The sequence below is a fragment of the Rhea americana genome, unplaced genomic scaffold (assembly GCF_003343005.1).
Source record: "Rhea americana isolate MKP2758 unplaced genomic scaffold, rheAme1 scaffold_16, whole genome shotgun sequence".
NCBI classification, from domain to species: domain Eukaryota; kingdom Metazoa; phylum Chordata; class Aves; order Rheiformes; family Rheidae; genus Rhea; species Rhea americana.
Window position 1 is genome coordinate 6,365,528 of NW_028185705.1, and position 19,574 is coordinate 6,385,101.

At 41.4% G+C, this 19,574-nt stretch overlaps 1 protein-coding gene across 3 annotated transcripts in view; it reads right to left on the reverse strand.

The window, feature by feature from the left end:
- SLC25A26 (solute carrier family 25 member 26) overlaps nucleotides 1-19,574 on the reverse strand; it is a 91,299-nt gene that overhangs the window by 14,806 nt on the left and 56,919 nt on the right. For 2 of the 3 annotated variants that reach the window (XM_085300102.1, XM_085300099.1), the window contains exons 6-7: nucleotides 12,795-12,839; nucleotides 678-747 (exon numbers count right to left, since the gene is read on the reverse strand). In XM_085300102.1, coding sequence (XP_085156228.1) covers nucleotides 678-747; nucleotides 12,795-12,839 — 115 coding nt within the window. The remainder of the gene's footprint in view (nucleotides 1-677; nucleotides 748-12,794; nucleotides 12,840-19,574) is intronic. The other variant, XM_085300100.1, reaches the window with a different exon arrangement.

The following is a 19,574-nucleotide window of genomic DNA, read 5'->3' on the forward strand; positions in this document are numbered from 1 at the left end:
AACAGCTACAGTAAGCTAAAGTCAAGAAAGAAGCCTCCTGAAGAATTCAATTAACTTCTGGCTTGTTTGGTAATAAATAGTGCAGTGTTGTATTCTGCCACTCTTTATTCTTGCTCTAGTGTCTGGAGATTGCCCAGATGTTTTGTCCTCAGGTTCTTTCTTTTTTTTTCTTTCCTGCAGAAGGCTTTTGCCTTGGGGCTGGTGCAGTGCTAGCCTCTGCTCTCCTGACTCTAGTTAATCTACACGGCTGTCAGAGCCGTCACATGAACGGTGAATCACGGCCTCTCACTGCAATCACTTCAGCCCCTGGGGACCTGCTCAGAGCAGACAGCTGCACAAACCCGCACCCAGGCAAAGTTTCCCCTGGATGAGCATTTCACAAATCAACTTTGAAATAATCGCAAAGCCTGACTGACAGGCCCCTGGCTTTTAAATAACAGAAATTTGTCAAAAACAAATTGGTTGTCTTTCAAACAGACACCCTGTTTGAGTCTGTCTTTTTTTTCCCCCCTTCTCTTTCCTTTGCTGATTTTCCTTCTTCCAAACAACAACTGGATTCGTTTTCTTCTAAACAAACTTGAGTTACAAAAGAATGTTGTTCTGCTATACTTAATAGATTTGCACATTTTTCCCTTTCTTCTTTAGTCTTTCCCAGTATAACATATAATCCTTTGCACCTGCAAAAGCTCCACAGACTGCTGACTGCCAAGAATCCACCACGTGACCCTGCTTCCATGACCAGAGATCCTGTGTTTAAAGAGAAAGGAAAATAAAAAGTTATTAAATGTTTGAATCTATCTGATCCCCATGTGAGTTAACTCTGAGGATGGGAACTTAAGTGAAAAGCTATTTTTGTGGCATTTTTCAGTGATGTAATAAGTGATTTTTCCCAGGAAACTTGTGTACTCAAACAAGCAGATGGAGTGAGAAAGATGTCTGGAACTGAGGAGGGCTTGAAGTAAATTGCTTTCAGGGATTTCATATGTATGTATTTAAGCCTGTGGCCATGCAACTTAGCAAATACTTTGTGAGTTTATTTTCTTTTTGGCAGATAAAACAGTGCAAAGCAGACCACTGTGGGGGCRAGAGGGGTCATGCACTATCCAGTACCAGTTCAGCCCAGTTGCACCAAATGCCCCCATCCAACAAATGGTCCCTGGCTCCATGGGGTAAGAATCCCGTTTGCCCCCCTCTACACTTTGTAAACCAGCCCCTTCTGCTTCCTGCCTCCCCAAAACCCCATCGTTAATAACTCACTCTTATCACTCCCATTCTATTGCAAGGCAGGTGTGTCTCTGTTTTCCACTTGGCGTCATTAGGGACCACACACCCTTCTTCCCTCCACCGCTCCCACACACCATGCTCCAATCCATTTAATTCATAACGTCATTTAAACATGCACATTTAAAACCACTAACACCAATGGTGCCTTCTAAAAACAAGTATTAAGGATCAAGTCAAACATAGTCTGATGAGTCAGATTGGTATCAGCAACGAAGGCCAAGGCATGCTGGGGTGGTGTTTTATTATTACGCCAGCTACGGTCACCTTGTTCCCTCCTCCTCCAGGCACACTTCATCTCCCCCTTTTCCATCTCCTCAAATGCTAACAGTGGAAGTTCTCTGGAGCAGGGATTTCCATTTTGTTATGTTAAGAGCAGCGCTTAGTGGAAAGGCATGAGATCTTTGGCCCTTCTGAGCCCTACCGCAGAGAAATCAATAATTCTATTTTATAGCTGTGGCACTATCTCACTTTTTTTTTTTAAAGCCGTATTATTTCTATGCTATAAAATATTCTTGAAAGCAACCTGATAGCCACGCTAGGCTGAGTTCTTGCTCTCAGCCTCCCAACCTGCAATATGACCACAGTCCACTGGGGCACTAGGATCCTTGCTTCCCTTTTTTGCTGACTCTTCATTTAATGCGCTGTCCTTGTGACTCACATGTTCCAACTTGGCTGCTGCTTATACTTTAGTTGAATGTTTTAAAAATCAAACTGTTCAAAAAACAATGGCCAGCCACAATGATGTTTGGTATCTTGCCACAGCTAAATAGCTGCAGCTCTGCTTTACGAAAGCACTAAAGGGCTTTCAGTGTCTTTAATGCTAGTCATTCTTTTTCCTGGTGTTTTCAGTACGCGTTTCTATTCCACTGTCACCCACAGTAAAAACTGATTTTCATCTCATGAATAAATAAATAAGGAATCGTAATTCTTCAAACCCTTAAGTAGCTTTTCTGGAATAACTTATACTCTTTGGACATTCTGTTTTCTTGCAAGCTGGTCCTGCTGTAGGACATGCACATCCCRTAAGACAAAGAGTGCTATTTTCCAAAATATCTAAGTATTGTCAAGTGCATAAATCCCATTTTCAAAACCTGCTCTCCTAAAACCTCAGGTGCTCAAAAAAACTCAAACTGAAAATCAAGATTTAGAAATTTAAGTGCTTGGGTCACTTGACAGAAACAGAGAAACTGTGTTTTTTAATTAAACATTCCCCGAGTATGTATATATCTACAGCTAGACCCTGGAATTCAAAACAGTTACTTTTGTTATGCAAAAACCACTACAGAAGATGTGCTGGAGGACTAACAGGAAAGCTAGAACATTAATGTAGACTTCTATGGCTTTGCTGGAAGGCCAGTCTGGTCTCAGTCAGGAGAGGATTTCTGTTAATGGCCTTGCCCAAAAAAGCAGCAAAAGGTCATTGCTATTTTCCTATTTGTTGGCATGCAGCTCTGAAATCTAGTTTCTGATAGAACCTGTACAGAACTGTCCTAGGAAATCAAAGAGTACAGAACTTGCCAAGCTAGGCACACTGATGAATTCTCCATCTGTTCAGCTTCCAAATTGACAACAGGTAATTGCAAGAGTCATGCAATATGGAAAATTTTTTAGAAGGGTGGAGTTAGGAACAGTTCAATTAAATTAGGCAAAAGGAGAATTGAGGCTGGAGAACAGGAAGAAAATTCCCCAACAGTGAGGTCTATTGAACTGTGGAGCCAGTCTCCCCAGGGAAGAGAGGAAAGCCCTCTCCTTTAAGTCATTTAAAAATAGACTTTAGAAGGCACTCAAGATCCTTCTGTAGGGAATCATCTTGCACTGGCAAGGGCCGGCTGAGATGACCTCATACATTTCTTTCCATCTCTGATTTCAGTGATTCACTCAGAGTTCCAGACCTGAACATACAAAGTAGAGAAGTGGGGAACGAGTGCAGCAGCCCTGAAGGAGGGGAAACCAAAAGGAACGAGTGTCACAGGGCCAAGAGGACAAGCAAGTTCCTGGCCCACATTCTTCCTAACCACGCTCACGCTGCAGGCCAAACTGATGTGTTGAAGGTCACACATGTTTTCTCTTCTAGCCCAGGGACCCACTAATTAACGAGGCTTTACAGCAAGATGGGCTTGTCAGGTCTTTAAAAACATTTCACTTTGTGCTACACCTAGTACAATAAAGAGCAAAGCATAGAAGCTCTTAGACGCTTGAAAAAACAGGCAAAAACTACAGCCTTATTCCTGAAAAGAAATATATGCAATTATCACGCATCTTCAAAATACTGACTTCTGCTCGAGAACTGCTTGTTATCTGCAGCGACATTGTGCCTCGGTTACAGCTCCACTACCCTAGATGCTGTACCAGCTCAGAGGAGCTCTCCCTCAACCCGCCCTGCCACTGAGCCCAGCCAGAGCTGGGAGAGATACACAGCGATGTGCCTGAGGCCACGCGGCAGATTAGTGTCAGAGGCAGGATTAAAGCCCATGTTTCATGACCCCCCCCTTTCAGAGCCCCAGAGCTGGTTAAGCACACGCAGAGGTGCCTGCAAACAGCCTGCATAAGCACTGTAATTACACYGCTTTTTCTACATGTGTCATTTTAGCATGATAGTATAAACAGGGAATTATTAGCAACATAATTGCCACAATTTGATCAGCCTGGTTCTCCCCYTCCCCACAAATAGTTCCCACCTGATTACACTAGGCTTATCCTACAGAAGGCAGCATGAGATAATGAGACTTTTCTGGGCAATACCCATTCCCACTAGTATTCACAGCCTAGAAAAAGCAAAACGACAGCGAGCACATTACATGAAAGCAGGCCGCCATGCCAAGCCTGTGTCATGTGTATTCTATTAAGCTGAAGGCTGAATAGAAGACTTTGTTTCCCACTTCAAAGGACCCCATCCCAATCTCTCGCTCTTCCCTTATGAATAACAAATTGGAAATAAATCTTCTGGCTGAAGCGCATGGAAACTTGTACAGTTGGGGCCCTCTGCAGCTTCCCAGCTCAATCACATGCTAATTTTTTTTGTAAACACTCCTATGTGATATATATGTAAAACTCGCTGTGCATTGCTGTACCGTGTAAAGCAATACAGCAAGTGTGTCCCCAAGGGATCGAACACAGTGGGAAGCCTGAACGCAGATTTCCAAGTATTTATAGGGACAATGTTTGCAGAGAAGAGTTCAAGTTTACATTTAAGTAGTGAAAGAAAAGTAAAGCTTTTCTTTCTCCTGATCCCACCTCATTCCATCCCATAGGCCACTCCTCTATTTCTCATCATGATCATTATTTAGCTGCTTTAATAGGAAAATATAAGAGCACCTGGACACCACACTTTACTCAGCAGAAGGCACTTTGGAACAGTATTAGTATATATCAAAGGCCTTTCAATCGCTAAGAAACAAACAAAAAAAGAAAAGATCATCTCTTTGAAATATAGGAGGGATTTTATGGTGCCTACAGGAGAATGGCACTGACAAGGCTCCACATATGTTGAAGACAGCTGGCCTCAAGCTGGCCAATAATTTTTTACTAGTTCACATAACTTGTTACCTATGTGCTTGCCATCTTTACTTTACATTTGTGGCAAGCGTTTGGGGAAGAGATCATCTTTCGGCTTTGTGCTTGCAGCACAGCGGGGTCTTGGTTTATATGTTCAGGACCCTCAGGCTACAGAGACACGAGGAAAGTGCAACACTCACATCCCTCGCTCACACCTGATGACCAAGCCAATACACCTCAAAAGCTGCAAGAAGCACAGGAGAGAACAAGACACATCTAAGGCAGATGCCTTATCATTCTTCAGTCATTAAGAGGCAAGCAGGGCTCATGGTATACTCTAAACTTCACGTCTGCAGCTGAGTAAATATTACAATTCACTCCAATGATAAGCATCTGTAGTACTTCTATGCACCCCTCTGTTCCAGGCAGTGTTCAACTTCATGATAACACAAGAGTGGAAAAAATTCTCTGAATTAATCATATTGATTTGTGTGTATGCATAATCCTGCAGACTGAAGAAAGAAAAGCATTCTTCATGCTTGCCTTTGCTACTAGGTATTTTACTTGCAACATGGCATTCTGCATGGCTGGTCCTTACAGATGCATGGCACATTAGTTACAGGAGAAGCAAGAAATTCATAAGCAGATTGCAATTTCTACACATAAAATGGAAAAGCAATGAGCTAAATGTCCTCCTCAGTGAATTTTTATGTACATATGTGCAGCATATGTGCAGTACATGTGTATATTATCTTGCAGGAAACATGTAAGCCCTAACATGGGAAAAATTCAGTGATCTAAGTTCACTGTTGACATAAACGTTGAGACTGCTATCACACTAATGGAGTTATGCTCACTTATGCCAGCAGTGAATTTGGCCCTAGAACTTAAACCCACCCAAATCCCAGATAAATTGAGAGAAAGAGAGAAAAGGTTGGCCTACATGCAACAGCGTATTTTTCATTTTAAAAGCATTTCATTCCCTTTTTCTCCCCATATAATACTGCATTGATGTCTGTGACCCATTTGAATGTAAATCAAAATGGATGTGCTAAAAGCCTGGTTAAAAAAAAAAAAAACTGTCTTCAAATCAGCGCTGCCATGGCAAGGCAGAGAATAATATACCAGACACTCTCAGCTTCCACAGTGTGAAGCTATCTGTCTGTGAAGGAAAAAGCAATTTAAAAAAATTACTTCACAGTTAGAACAACGTTCTCTGAGCAGGTGCACTGCTATTACCTGCTAATAAATATGAGCTCCATGTTGACTTGTGTGAATACACTACATGGAAGAATTATATCAGTCTTTGAAGACTCTTCAGCAAGAAGAAAGCATATGAGTCAAATGGTGAGTCCTTTTAAACTGATTACATCTATATTCTACCAAAAACATCTCCAGACATCACTGRCAGGCTCAGTGACTTCCAGAGAACTGCTCACGGTCGAAGCATGATCAAGAGCATCACAATCCGGCCCTGTATCCATAAACCGCGCGAGTCTGTTTTACTTCTGCTGCTTCAAACGGCGCATTGACGATCCAAGACCATCTGACTTTCTCAGACGTGTCTGCAGCGCTGTAAGTAATGATCGCATTTGTTTCTTGCTCTTCGGTGCAGATGGCGGAGCGCATTCCTTCGACTGTGCTTAAAGGCCATGTGAATGACAGTTATTGTGACACTAATAAAGCGAGGGCTGTTTGCTGAACAGCTGTTGGCTACATTGTTCTTTTGTGAGAAAAATGCAGCCGTTATGCTAAAGGAATGCGCGCTCCGCACGGGCTGCAAGTTACATCACGCCTTGAAACGCCGCAGCGCAAATCTGTTTTCGTGATACAGCACCTAAGCAAATGGCAGACGCGTTAGCATTATTTAACCATTAGGACTTAATCCTTAAATCAGCCTGATCRTTACTCAAAGAGGGAGCGAGGTATGGTAAAGCACTTATTACGCTGCTTGCAAGGAAATGGGTTTAAAGCTGGGCCTGGGTTTCATTTACTATTGACTTACATGCAGCCGAGCACAGCAAAAAAGAAATACTAGACTGCTTTGCAGGAAAAAGGGAAAGCTGTCACCTAAGTATAGAGCAGGGAAAGCCATTTTAGTCCCTGTTTGGCTACACACGCCTATTTTCTACTTATTCTGTTAAACAGCAACAGGTTTGATTGTAAATTTTAGGAGGGAAATAGCATGTGGTTTATTGTTTGAATGGTGGAGTTATAAACACGTATTACTGCTCAGGACCCCAGCTGCCTGGGCAGAGGCATTCTGTAAACTTTTCGTTCTTATTAACTTTAAAAATCAGGTGCAACGAGTTCCAAACAAGATGGAAACCCACTAAACAGTCGTTGCACAGCATGCCTCAGGGTATGTCTCGAAAGCACCTCTGCACTGACGATTACAAGCAGGCCTGAGCCCACCCTCACAACCAGACTTTTTCACACTCTACACTGCAAAGCAGGCTGCCTGAGAGGCCGCCAGAAGCAGAGAGTCCTGGAGGGGAGGACCCAGAGGACCAAGCAAAYGAGCACGTGTGCTCAGTGCCTCCACTTAGATCTAGAGTCCAGTCCACCAGCAAGTTTCTCAAGCTCTGTGTTTCTCTAGAGAGAAAAGAAAGGGGCCCGAGTACATGTAAACCCCAGTCCCAAGTCTCTTCAGTACGTGCAGAGAAAACRGCTCAGGAACAAACACAGAGACCTCCTGCTCTGACCCAATGATCCCTCTGTCACTACTCAACCCCACGGAGGAACAGCTGGACTCTCTCTGTTCCCCTTACTGCGATGCCCTGGCCATTTCACCGGGTGGCAAGTGCCTGCACACACTCTTCCGCTGCTTCTCTTGGGGCAACCTTCTGCTTGTTCAGGGCCTTTTGCTGCTATCACATGCCAGCACAGTCACTGCAAAATTCCCAAAGAGAGATCTGCCCATGTATCTCAGCTCTCTCTCTCTAGCTATTAACCCTGACAGTGCAACAAAATACCTGCTAATTTGAGAGACTTGGAGCTTTGAGCAAACTCATCTTACATAATTCTTTTTCACTGGTTTTAGCTGTAAGTGCACTATAACTGCAGAAAGTCTAAGAGCTTTGAGTTTTGCCCATCACTAAGACTAAGGGAAGTTCTGGCTCCATTCAGTGCCATAAAAGCCAGCTCTTCACCTTCAGTGTATTCAGTCCAAGATTTTTATCTTGCCTCCAGGAGCCAGGCCAGCCAAGCAGCACAGTCTGTGACAGCCCTCCTAGAGAGGCTGCATGTGCAAGAGCAGCATTCTTTGGCACACGTTCTGGAGGGTGAAGTCAGCATGACCCTGACATTACATACTCTTAGCAATGTGCAAGTGTCTCATCTCAGAATCAGACGTGTCTAACGGAAAACACAAAAGGTTCCCACTATACTACGCTTGTTTTTTGTTTTTAAACAAACAAACAAAAAATCTTATTTTTCAGTTACACTAATTTGAGATCTATGTCCTCCTGCCCTATCTGCTCCTTCCCTCACAGACTATCAGAGAGCCTTTCTATAGACATACCATATATTTGGTCTATAAAGCGAGCATTCTCCATTTATGGCTGTTTTGGAGTAACTCTTACTGGCTCTGAAGCAACAGCCAAGAAAAAGAAATATAAAAACCAAGAGCWCTGAGCCTTGTTTCACCTAAGAGAAAGGCTCATCTTATACAAAGCATTGCTGTCCTAGGGACACTCAGATTTTCGGTTGATCATTTCCACTTAGCCATAAGAAGCAGGCATTTTTGAAGAGATGTTGCTGCACTCAAACTAGTCAGTGAGTTCTTGATTCTGATTTTTCAAAACCCCTGTTTTGTTGAACAAACTGATGCCCTGTATTCCCGCAATATCCCTAAAACAGATATTTAAGTTGTCTTCATTCTCACTAAGATCTAAAACAGATGAATTATGGGATAAAATGGAACATGGAACAAATGAATAAATCTTTGAAATGCTTTTGATAGACGCTCAGAAATTATAGAGAAAAAAACACCTAAACAGAGCAAAATATACACTAATGAAGAAGTGATGAACTTTCTACTGCTATACTCAGATGAGTGGAGACTACATACTCCCAGAAGCAGAGTCAAAGCAAGCGAGACGGGCTAGACTCCCTATAACCCACAAAAAAATCTCACTTCAAAAATGCAGTCCTATAATCTGAGATTTCCACAATGAAGAAAACACATACAGTATTTCAAAAGCAAGTTACAGAGGCACCCTGGAAATTCCAGGGCAATATGCAAAAGAACTGTATTTTACAATGTTATTCTAAAACTAGAATTGATATGGATGGCATATCAGTTTTAGAAGCATACTGCACCTATGTTCTGCTGTCTTTCTTCCTGGCCAGTTGGCTTTGAGAAGGGCTCAAGAAGCATTAGTCCCATCTAAGAGAGTTTAAATCTGATCAAACTGCTGCAGTGGTAATCAGCCAGCGTGCTCCTTCCACGGTTGCTGTTACAGGCAGCRAATGAGACTTGAAGCACCCCTTCTCTTCCCAGACTCTGAGGAGACTCCAAAATTGTTTTAGCCAAGTGAAGTACAGCCGAGGCTGCAAAGACAGAGGAGCACTACACTAGATCACCCTAGCAAAGAATTACATCTGTCCTGATATGTAATATATCATAATACAGTGTCCTTCTCTCTCTTGATTTATATCAATAATCTGTACCTAAACTGAATGAAGGGGGGAAGGAAGAATTGCTGTATTTTTGAACCTTGGGAAGAGAAAGGACATATGTAAAACACACATAATACCAGTGTATGCTGTATCAAAATAAATATGAGAGTTTTTTTAATTAAAGTCACCATCATTTTTTTATTCTTGCTTCTTAAGTCATTGTGATCTAAGAGTCACTTACCTATGTAAATAGAAATAAAGACTATTTGGAACAATAGTTATTTTTCGTTATGCATGGCAATACCACCTTTACCAGCATGCGCAGTTTAAGTGATCTCTCTCCTTTTTCTAACTCACTTTACATTACTGCATGGCGTGCAAGTTTATTCTCACACAGGACCAGCTGCTCTACATTCACAAGCAGAAGAAAATTGTGCCTGTAAACTAAGTGGCTGGAGCCAGCTGGAACCATAATGAATAGCTGCTTGGAGCAAAGCAGAGCAACAAAAAGGGATAGAGAAACACCTGATTTGCTGCCTATGACCAGCCTTTATTAGGCTTCTTTAAGCCTAACAATCTTCTGCTGGCTGCAGCCAGCACATATGGGAAGGAAAAGGAAATTCTGGTCTTATTCCATGTGTCTCACTAACTGTCCTTTAGAGTGTGAAGGTATTTCTTCCTTATTCTTAAGGAAATTAGCTTGCTCGGAGAAGTGTAAGACTGAGACAACCATCCACCAGCTTATATAACGTTGTACCAATGTCTATAAAAATCACCCAGTCTCAACACTCGAACTGTTCTCTGTGAGACAAACACCACATATTTAATACATAATTGTTTCAGTATTTACCTTCCCAAGTAATCCCATTAATACAGCACAGAAGAGTTGCTCGGATGTTATCAAACCACCAMCATCAGTTAACCCTTCTATGTTTGGGCTCTGCACTGTTTATCTCTTGCCCTTTGCACTCCCACCTCTTCTTAATTACTAYCTATCAGTTCAAAGCACCACTGAGAAGCCCTACCACGACTCGTAGTGATGCTACTGGCCCTGTTCTCCCAGTTGACGGGGCCACAACATTTTTCATCCTTTCTTGTACTGTCAGGTTAAGATAGTAAGAGCTAAGAGCTTTCTAAGAGCTTAATTCAGCTAAATAAAATGYATCTCACTTTCATTGCCCGGCTTTGATGTGACAAACCTTGAGCTCTCTCCATGTGCTGAGCCAAAGTGACTGAACCACGCAAGATGGATTTTTGTGGATTTCTACTCTCAGTTCCATACGCAGAAGAATATGTTGCAACCTGTCCACGCAACAAACCAACCCGATTTGTTTTTTCTTCAGATCTGCACTGACCTCTTTAGATTAAACACAATGTCTCATTCTAGTGATTCACTCCCTTATTCAAACTGTCTTCCTTAAGCCTGCACTTTAAACAACACATTTTATTGCCACAGCTACGGGAACACTAGGTACAACAACTTTACATTTTGAAAACAACTCCATGATGTTGCCATTTAATGTGGTTTTGGAGAAAACACTGCACTTTCTCTCTTTAACTTCTGCCATCTCTTGCTCCCAGAGCAGGCTGCTGCACTGACACTCAGCAGGTCACAGCAGCATCACTGCAGCAGAGTTTACAGAAAGCYGCTCCCAGACACTGGCAGGGAAACAGATTCCTAATAAGGCAGCCAAAGCTACCCTGTGCAACGGGACAATACCCAGAAATTGCATCAGGCTGAGCACATGAAGGACCTACAAAATCCAGCTCATTTTTTATTAATGCTCATATTTCACACTCCTCCTACCAGTGGACTCCTCTTACATCTGAAGTGCCAGCTCTTTGGGACAACCTTTGCCTTCTGCAAACGACAGTGGAGCATAGGGTACCGGACTCCCACTGAAGCCTCTAGATGCTAATGMTCAGAGTGTGGCCTCATCCCCCTAGAAAAATCTAACTTACTGCTACACAGAGAAAAGACTAGCTGTTGTGACAACCAAGGAGAACATAAAGCCACCCTTCCTAACTAGGAGAAGCAAGGGGTGAGGAAGCCTGTCATTACCTGTTCCCAGCTTGGGTCCTCATGGAGAGCATCTGCAGGGGTGCTGGAAYGCCAGAATAGTGAGGAGGAAGGCACGAAGCCAAGCCTCACAGCCTCTGAGGGCAAAATGGAGCAAAGGCCCAGCAATGCAACACACAGTACAGGCTGTAGAGTGGCTGGTAGTGAAAGACAAATAGTTAACGGCTGACAGCTGTTCAGCATTTATGGGGAATTACTCTGAAGGCTCAACTAAGTTCCAGGGAAGCAAGCATCCAAATCACCAAAACCACCAGCACAACTTCTGCTCTCTCTAGAAAGTACCAAAAGTTTGAATGTAAACTGGATCTGCTCTGAATCTGCCTCATCTGGGGAAAGGGCCTACACACTTTGCTGAGACTATCCAGGGAACCAGTATTGCTGCTGCCTCTGCCTACCATTTTGCTAGAAAATAGCTGATCATGCTTTAAGGCAGACTTTCTCAGAAGCCCAGCACCTGAACAAAAAGAAAATTATTCTCTCTCTCTTATCTGCCTCTCTTATAAATATTACATTTTGCTATAGTGCTTTTAAAGTTCTGCAATAGYTTTCCATGCTTTGAACTCAGAACCTCAAAGCACCAGAAAAATACAGAAAACTCTAGCTTCCTTTATTCTTTTGCAGTGAGTAAGTAACCAGCATCACCATTTAAAGAGAAAACAGAGGGACTGAGAAAYTACACAGCTTCAAAGCCAGCACTGTGCTCTGAACATTAGACCCTGACTCTGTCCATGATAAACAAAGCAAGCAGCAGGTGGGAGAACAGTGCATCATTCTGAAAGACTGCTCTATTAAAATATCATCTGACTGACACCTTCTTTAAATGACCTTTCAAATAAAGTATACAAAGCCAATCAAAATAGCTTGTCAATGATATACTGAGTCTCTCCCTGTCTTCAAAAACAGGCTCAATCAGCTTTCTCYGCACCAGTCACAATTCCTGTTATTTTAAAGATTAATATGCTAAAAAAATTTAAATAAAAATAATAAAGTAATATCAYACAATTCAAATAACTCCCATTCTACTTCAATCAATAAAATTAGCTAGGGCAGCAAATAAGATTTCTGGCATGTTGGGGAGTAACATTTAGTCTTCATGCCACATACCAAGATTTAGATGATTCCTGTTATTTTTCCAAGATTCAGGCAAAAGACCTTCACCAAGCATAGGCAGCTTGGTACATACTATGTTGGACAGCATAGTCCATAGCATGGACTATGCTGTGTCCATGGATGTGATAACCAAGTTAGGTAAATTACCATAAAAAGCSTTTGTGGGACACATTACATATTTCTGTCATTAAAGAGGACTTACCTTTAAGGATTCCCAGAGCGGAAATTGTACCAGAGAGAAAGGAATCTGGAGAGAAGACRGGAAAAGAAAAAAGAAAAAAAWCCCACAATGTTACAAAAGCAAATTAGGTTGACATGTTTCTCGACTGGCTAAATTAGAAACAGTTATTGTTCAGTAGTGAACTGCAGCTTACTGCATTTACAAATCTTTAAGGACACTTTATGTATGCTGCCATTAAATGACTGGATTCACTAAAGCAGTTTTGCTTTGTTTATCACATTCCCTGCTGAGAGGTTAATGTATCGTTACCAGGGTGGCCTTGAAGAGCAATAAGCTGTATGATCTAGTACAGGGACATTTTTGGTTTGAGTCCCTGCCAAGAGAGCCATCAGGATGGTTCAAGTAACACACTCTCAAGGCCAGGAACACTGCCTGGCAAAGAATCATCTTCAGTAATACACACAAACGATGGGCTTAAAAAACAGCTCTGCTCTAACCAAGCCTTTGCAAATGGGGCATCAGCAACAGAAGGAAACTTTTTTGAACATCTCCCAGTGATCTCAGATTAACGAGATCCCTTGAGAATTAAAAGCAGGTTGTAAACAGCTACCAAACCCAACCAAAACCCCCAAGGAGAAGCTTTGTGGTTCTCCCTTCACTCATCACCTATAATGAGAGGTGGTCCTGTCCAACAACAGTCAGCATCTCTAGCTAGGCTCATTAGTTCTGCTATGCATCCCCAGCAGTGTCTGTGCATTTCCAGCTCCTTCACTGCTTTGGCCCTGATAAATGCCTCATAACCAATCCTCCTAACACACCGAACACTTCTACTCCAGCTCTGTAAGCTGTGCAGCACTAACACATGTAATTAGTCAGTTTTCACCCATGAAGAAAGGGCTAAGAAAACAGAGAGGAACAACAAGAAGCCATTATTTTTCATGGTTTTGCCTTTTCTTGGAGTTTCTACTCCTCCAGTCTTACTGTTAAGTTCTTCTGGCTCTTCCTATTTCTTCAGTGCTCCGATAAGTCCTCTCTAATGCTCATCTTGTACTCATCCTGCCTTCCCTATCTCCAGTCCCATTCTCTGTCTCAAGACATGTTGGAGGAAGGAGTCCCTATGGCAATACAAACTTGTGCCAGAACTGTACTACAGCTGCATCTGCAGCTCTTTTTTGCCCCTTACTAAATGTTTCTCCATTATCTCCCGACTTCAACAGCCAGTCAGTCCCAATTTTAGATCTCCTTCCAAGTATCTACTTTCTTCTCCTACTCTCTTATTTTCATGTCCTCAAACATGGTTCATGTTGGGTTATATTTTCACTTATTTGCACTGATTTTACAGTTCTTGTGTTATTTGATTAGTCTGAGAAAGCACATACGCACCTTTTGTCATAAGAAGCAGCAGATGCTCAAAAAGGGCCATACTTAGTTAACGCATAAATCTTTAYTGTTTGTAACATACATAATGGCACATTAAAAACATTCAATATATATGAGCAGCATATTAAATTTAAATTCAGGTTATACCAAGGAAGTTTGAAATGGTACATCTATTCAACAACACAAGAGTTAGAGAGTATTGTCTGCTTCACTGTGTTGCAACTAATGATTAATAAATGAGTCTATTAGGTTAATCTGCCAGGCAAAACTAAGCTTGACAGACACCTGCCACAGAAAATTTGTTATCTATTCAGGCAGGAAATGGCAGTGAGAAGAAATCAATGTCACTCCTGTACATCGAGCTGACAAACTGAAATCTCAGAGGAAATTTGTCATCTTGAACAGTGAGCAATATCCCTGGTGGCATCTCAAAGCCCCACAATAAAGGTCAAACATGGCTCTTATTTATCAGGGCTTTGAAACTCTAGTGTGGCAATTACATTTTGTTTTCAATACTAGGTGAAAAGTCCAGCTATTTGACAGTAATGTGCGGTAATACCTTTATGAGAAGATACATATATATATATATGTATCTCCACATGCTGCTGCATCATTGCTGAACTGGAGTCAAATGGCATGATTTCTTTGCAATGTAAAATGAAAAGCAACATAATATTCTATTATCTAAGTCAAAAAATGGGAAGGGGGGGAGAAACAATATCCACTACATTTGCTTCAAATTTGTTAAGAAGAGAAAAGGAAATGCTCCATCCAGCTGTATACCAAACAAAGTAAGCTTTCAAATACACAGTCTCAAAGTGCTGCTTTTCTACACTTGTGRATAAGTGGTAAAACTATGCAGCTGTTAATAAGACAACAAGGGAAGCTTTTTTACATAAAACTCTATCTCCATTGCTAGCTAGCAGCATTTCAGGCAAAGAGGAAATTTGTTCACAACTGCTGTTTGTTTTTCAGCATYAGTGATGTTCATTTTCTGTGTCCTGCTTAGCAGGAATCAGTACTGGACGGATATTATCGCTTTCACTTCCCCATGAGTCTCAGAAGATGCTGCAACACATGGCCTACCAAAATCACTGGAAAGGGTTAGGACAGAGGTCAGTGCGATCTAACAGTCATGAGGCTCCATCCTTCCTGGGATGTGCAAGATAAGGACCTCAACTTTTATAAATCAGACTTTAATAGATTTTGAAAACTTACAAAAACCAACAAACAAGGAAGGACCAAAACTAAACAATGAAGCACCTTCACTTGCACTCAGAAGATTCTAACAAGAAATGTTCTCCATCTTCAAAATCTCARCCTAGCCTGCTTGACAACATCCTGATTTAAAAACAAAATCCACACAAGCAGTTTTATGGGCAGGGAAGCTAAAGACAGTCTGGCTTCCCATAGGTTTTTTTGTCATCAAATTCTCCAAAGCCTAAAAATTTAAATGCTGAGATCAGCATTCTCCCCACGACCAGGATCTTCACAGTTGTCTGCGACACTGATCCTGCAGTCCTTGTTAGAAGTTAGGTTCACATTGCAGGGCTTCCTCAAACCCTCAGATTACTTATACTCTCCCCTCACTCCCCTATTTTTAAGAAGCATATGGGAGTTTAAACTTCTCTTTGCAGCCTCTGCCTTTCTGCCACATTTCTGTGGCCAACAGGACCAGAAGGTATTGGGCAGGAAGAAATGGCTGAGCTGTACACACTGGTGTGTGCTCATACGTGCATACACCCTGCTTGCATAAGCATAGTTTCCCGAAGAAACTAGACTAAACAGCCTACACCCAAAAGTAGGATTAATATATGCAAAGAGAAATATCTCTGCAAGTGTAATYCATCCAATAATGAAAAAGTCTTTGGATGTCACATGAGCCTTTATTCCTCTACCATGACAGAAGTCACAAAAATTTCTCAGTTTGGGGACRATTCTCAATTTGAACAATTGCAGCATTTACCATTTGATTCCATTTCACATTTTTCTTTTTAAAAGAAAAGCTCTTCAGCAATGAACAGAATCATACCCTGCCAGGCAGCGATATTTATGCCTGAAATAGGCTAGGGCAACAATGAAAATGTGGTCCACACATGTGGGTAACTTTCTGCCAGCAAATACGAAACCCTGGCGAGCTCCACCAACCTCTCATTTGATGTTTGTACAAAATAGACAGAGAGTACCAGTTCTCATGTCTGGCTTGATGTTATATAACTGTGCGAGAAGGAGAAGAGCAGGAGAAGAGCAGGAGAAGAGCAGGAGAAGAGGTGTAAAGCTCCCAGACAGCTGTATCATTATTGTAAAATGTTTTATAGGTTAGCGAAATTGTCAGTTAATCTGGCCGTTCTTTAGCACCCGATACCTAACTTAGTGTAGCAAATGTTGCAGATTCTTTTCACTTTTACAGACCTACATAATTCTGCTCACACAGAAGGATTTTAAAAGATTATTTTATAAGCAACTTCCAGAAACAGTTAAAATTCACAGACAGTGAAACAGAAAAATAAATCTCCAATTNCAATTTAAAAAAAAAGAAAAAGAAAAAGAAAAAAAAAAAAAAACTTGCACGTACTAGAGCTTTATCTCCGAACAGAGAAATTTCATCAAATACTGTTTAATTAAATAAGAAAAATTGAAGAAGGAGCTTGAAACTAGGCCTGTGGAAATGCATCAACATTGAACACAGATGCAGTGGTAACAGTCTTCATAACTATAACACAACCTTTTTAAGTAATTCAAAATGCCACCATTCAATACGTGATGCTGAATTGCAAGCTGACATCTTCCAGGAGGAAACTCAGCAGCCAGACAGCAGGGAGGGAATGCTGAAGGAGTTGCAAAGAAAAGAAGAGAGACTAGGGGGAGGAGAAGGGGAAGAAAAAAAAAACAACAACAAAAAGAACCCTCAGCAGTCCCTTCAAAACTGGGATTCCCTTCAAAATACGAGGATTCTTTCACATAAAGAGGAAACAGATGTTCATGGCTGGAATTTGCATGTGGCTTTATTCTCTTCTAGCATACAATAAAACTACTACTCTTCTCATCCTCCAAGCTAGAAATTAAACAGTGGCATGTCATGCAGAGTCCAGCTGTGCTTTCTACCTCCAACCTTTATTAGCAATATATTTAAAAAGAACAAGAAAATAGAGAGACAGAAAGAAAAGGAGAAACTAGAAAAGCATAAGAAACGAAAAGCTGTGTGGTATGTGTTCTCAAAACAATATAAAATCTACAGATGTTCTTACTAATCTGCAGCACATGTTTGTTTATTCAGGTTTTCTCTGTCTCCACTTCAGTGGGGCTGTGCTCTTCGAACAAGCTATCTGTTTTTGCTAACGTTAGAGTAAATACCGACGGAGAGATCTGCTAAAAAGCCAGCGGAGGAAACAGGCTCACCTAGTAAGAGCTTTCTCAACGTTCCCAAAACTGTATCTCTGTCCCCAAAACTGTTCTCCCCAATACCTTCACTGTTCCCTACATCATTAACAACGGCTGAAAAGTTGATGGTTATGAAGAAAATTTTGGGAGCTCTAATGTCATAAAGGCCAATGGCAAGAACAGCTGCCAGCATCAGGAGAACTTACTGAAGCTAGCACTGAATTTTCTGAAACTGCACCTAACCTGTCACTTGCAAGCACTTTAATGAGGCTCACAAATAGAGGCTTCAGCAATGCTAGCATTTCTGTACGGAGTATGCCACCATGGTAAGCTGAACTGTAGGTGCCAACTGAGGTCTCTCTATCATAATTCTTTCATCTTTCATTTATTTTTTGCTTTAGGTTTTTGTTTCTTTTTCTTGTTTTTTTTTAAATCAGTCCCTTTATGAGAGTTGGTTCTTTTCAAATACACATTACAGTACAATAAAACAACTCTATCCACCCACCAGTTAACACCAAAACATTGCAGTTCACCACCACAGTAAATCTGGTTCAGTGTCTTGTCCTCTTAAAACTCTTCATGCACTTGCACAATACATCTGGGTTATGATACACTGACATTCTAACTATAAATATACTTTCCCCATAATAGGATTTGCAGAGAGAGCATGAGATGAAGCAAGCCTCTCCCTCGGTTATGTCAGAGGTCGTGCCAATAGACATAATTATATATAGTGCGATATAAAGCACTGTAGCTTTCCACAGTACAGACTAAAGGTGAAGGTGTAGAAGAACCCGGCACAGCCACCTTCAGCAGTATCCTGAAGCTGACAAAGTCAACTTATTTTCTTGTAGAGCTTCAATTAATACTGCCTCCCAGATCCTACTTGATAAACTGCAGACTCCACAAGGAACCTAATGAAGGTAATTTGTAATCTTAACATGAATGAAAGGCTGTCAAGGCCATCAGCTGCRTTCTGCAGCTTTGAGAGATGAAAGGAGTGAGCATAGTGAAAGAACGGACAAGTTTATATGTTAAAAAATGATAGACGGCTCTGCTAATAAACACTGAGGCAATTAGAAACAAAAATCTTCAAGCAAACATGACAACTCTAGTATAACAATGACCAGGAGGAGACCATCTCTGGCTCTACTTCTTAAGGAACACAATGAAACCCCAAGTCCACAAACAGCAACTTCCTCCACAACTTCACAAAGCCAAAGAGCAGTAGGAGCATAGGAGAAAGCAGGGCCATCACAGGTAAAACTCTGAAGTTGCGTTTGCAGCGAACAACTTTGAAAACCTTTCAGTGYCGAATGTGTGACTCTGCAGCACTGCCGGGGCAGACGGACAACATTCACGACGGCAGAAACACCAACCTTGACACTGCCAGGAATACTATTAAAACATAGGTTTTGGTCAATAAACCAGCAACTGCCCAAGGTAATCTGCAGTTCCCTCATTTTCAAGCAATTAACATTAACCGCTGTTTGAGCTGGGGAGACAACTACAAGCTGTAAAAATGCAGAAATACAAAATACCTGAATTGTAAGCATTATTCTGATTCAAACATCCACTAATCCTCAAATAAATATTTGCACCTTGCTTCCTCTGTTTTTCCAGCTCTAAAACCAAAGTAATTCCACCTGTCACCTGGCATATGTGAATGTTTGGAAGTAAATTCCTTTATGAGACAAAACATTACATGCCCTGCAGGGTTGCTTAATTTGGTTACAAGCCATTATCACAGATGTCTTCTGGACCTATGTGATAGAAGTTCACATTCAACAGGTTTTTCTTTTCAACAGCGCTGCACACTGATTAGAAGGGGAACATAAAAAGGGTATTAAGCAGAGACAGATAAAAAATGTATTATAAAAGGGAAATTCTAACCAGTTTCCCCTCCACTAGAAAAATAGTTTGATGAAATAAAAAAAGAGGTTAAAAAAGAGTTTTTCCAGAGAAGCAATGTTGACTAGAGAGGGAAAAAACACAGAGATCTGCCATGACTGTGTGTTCCCAACACATAGGAATAAGAGA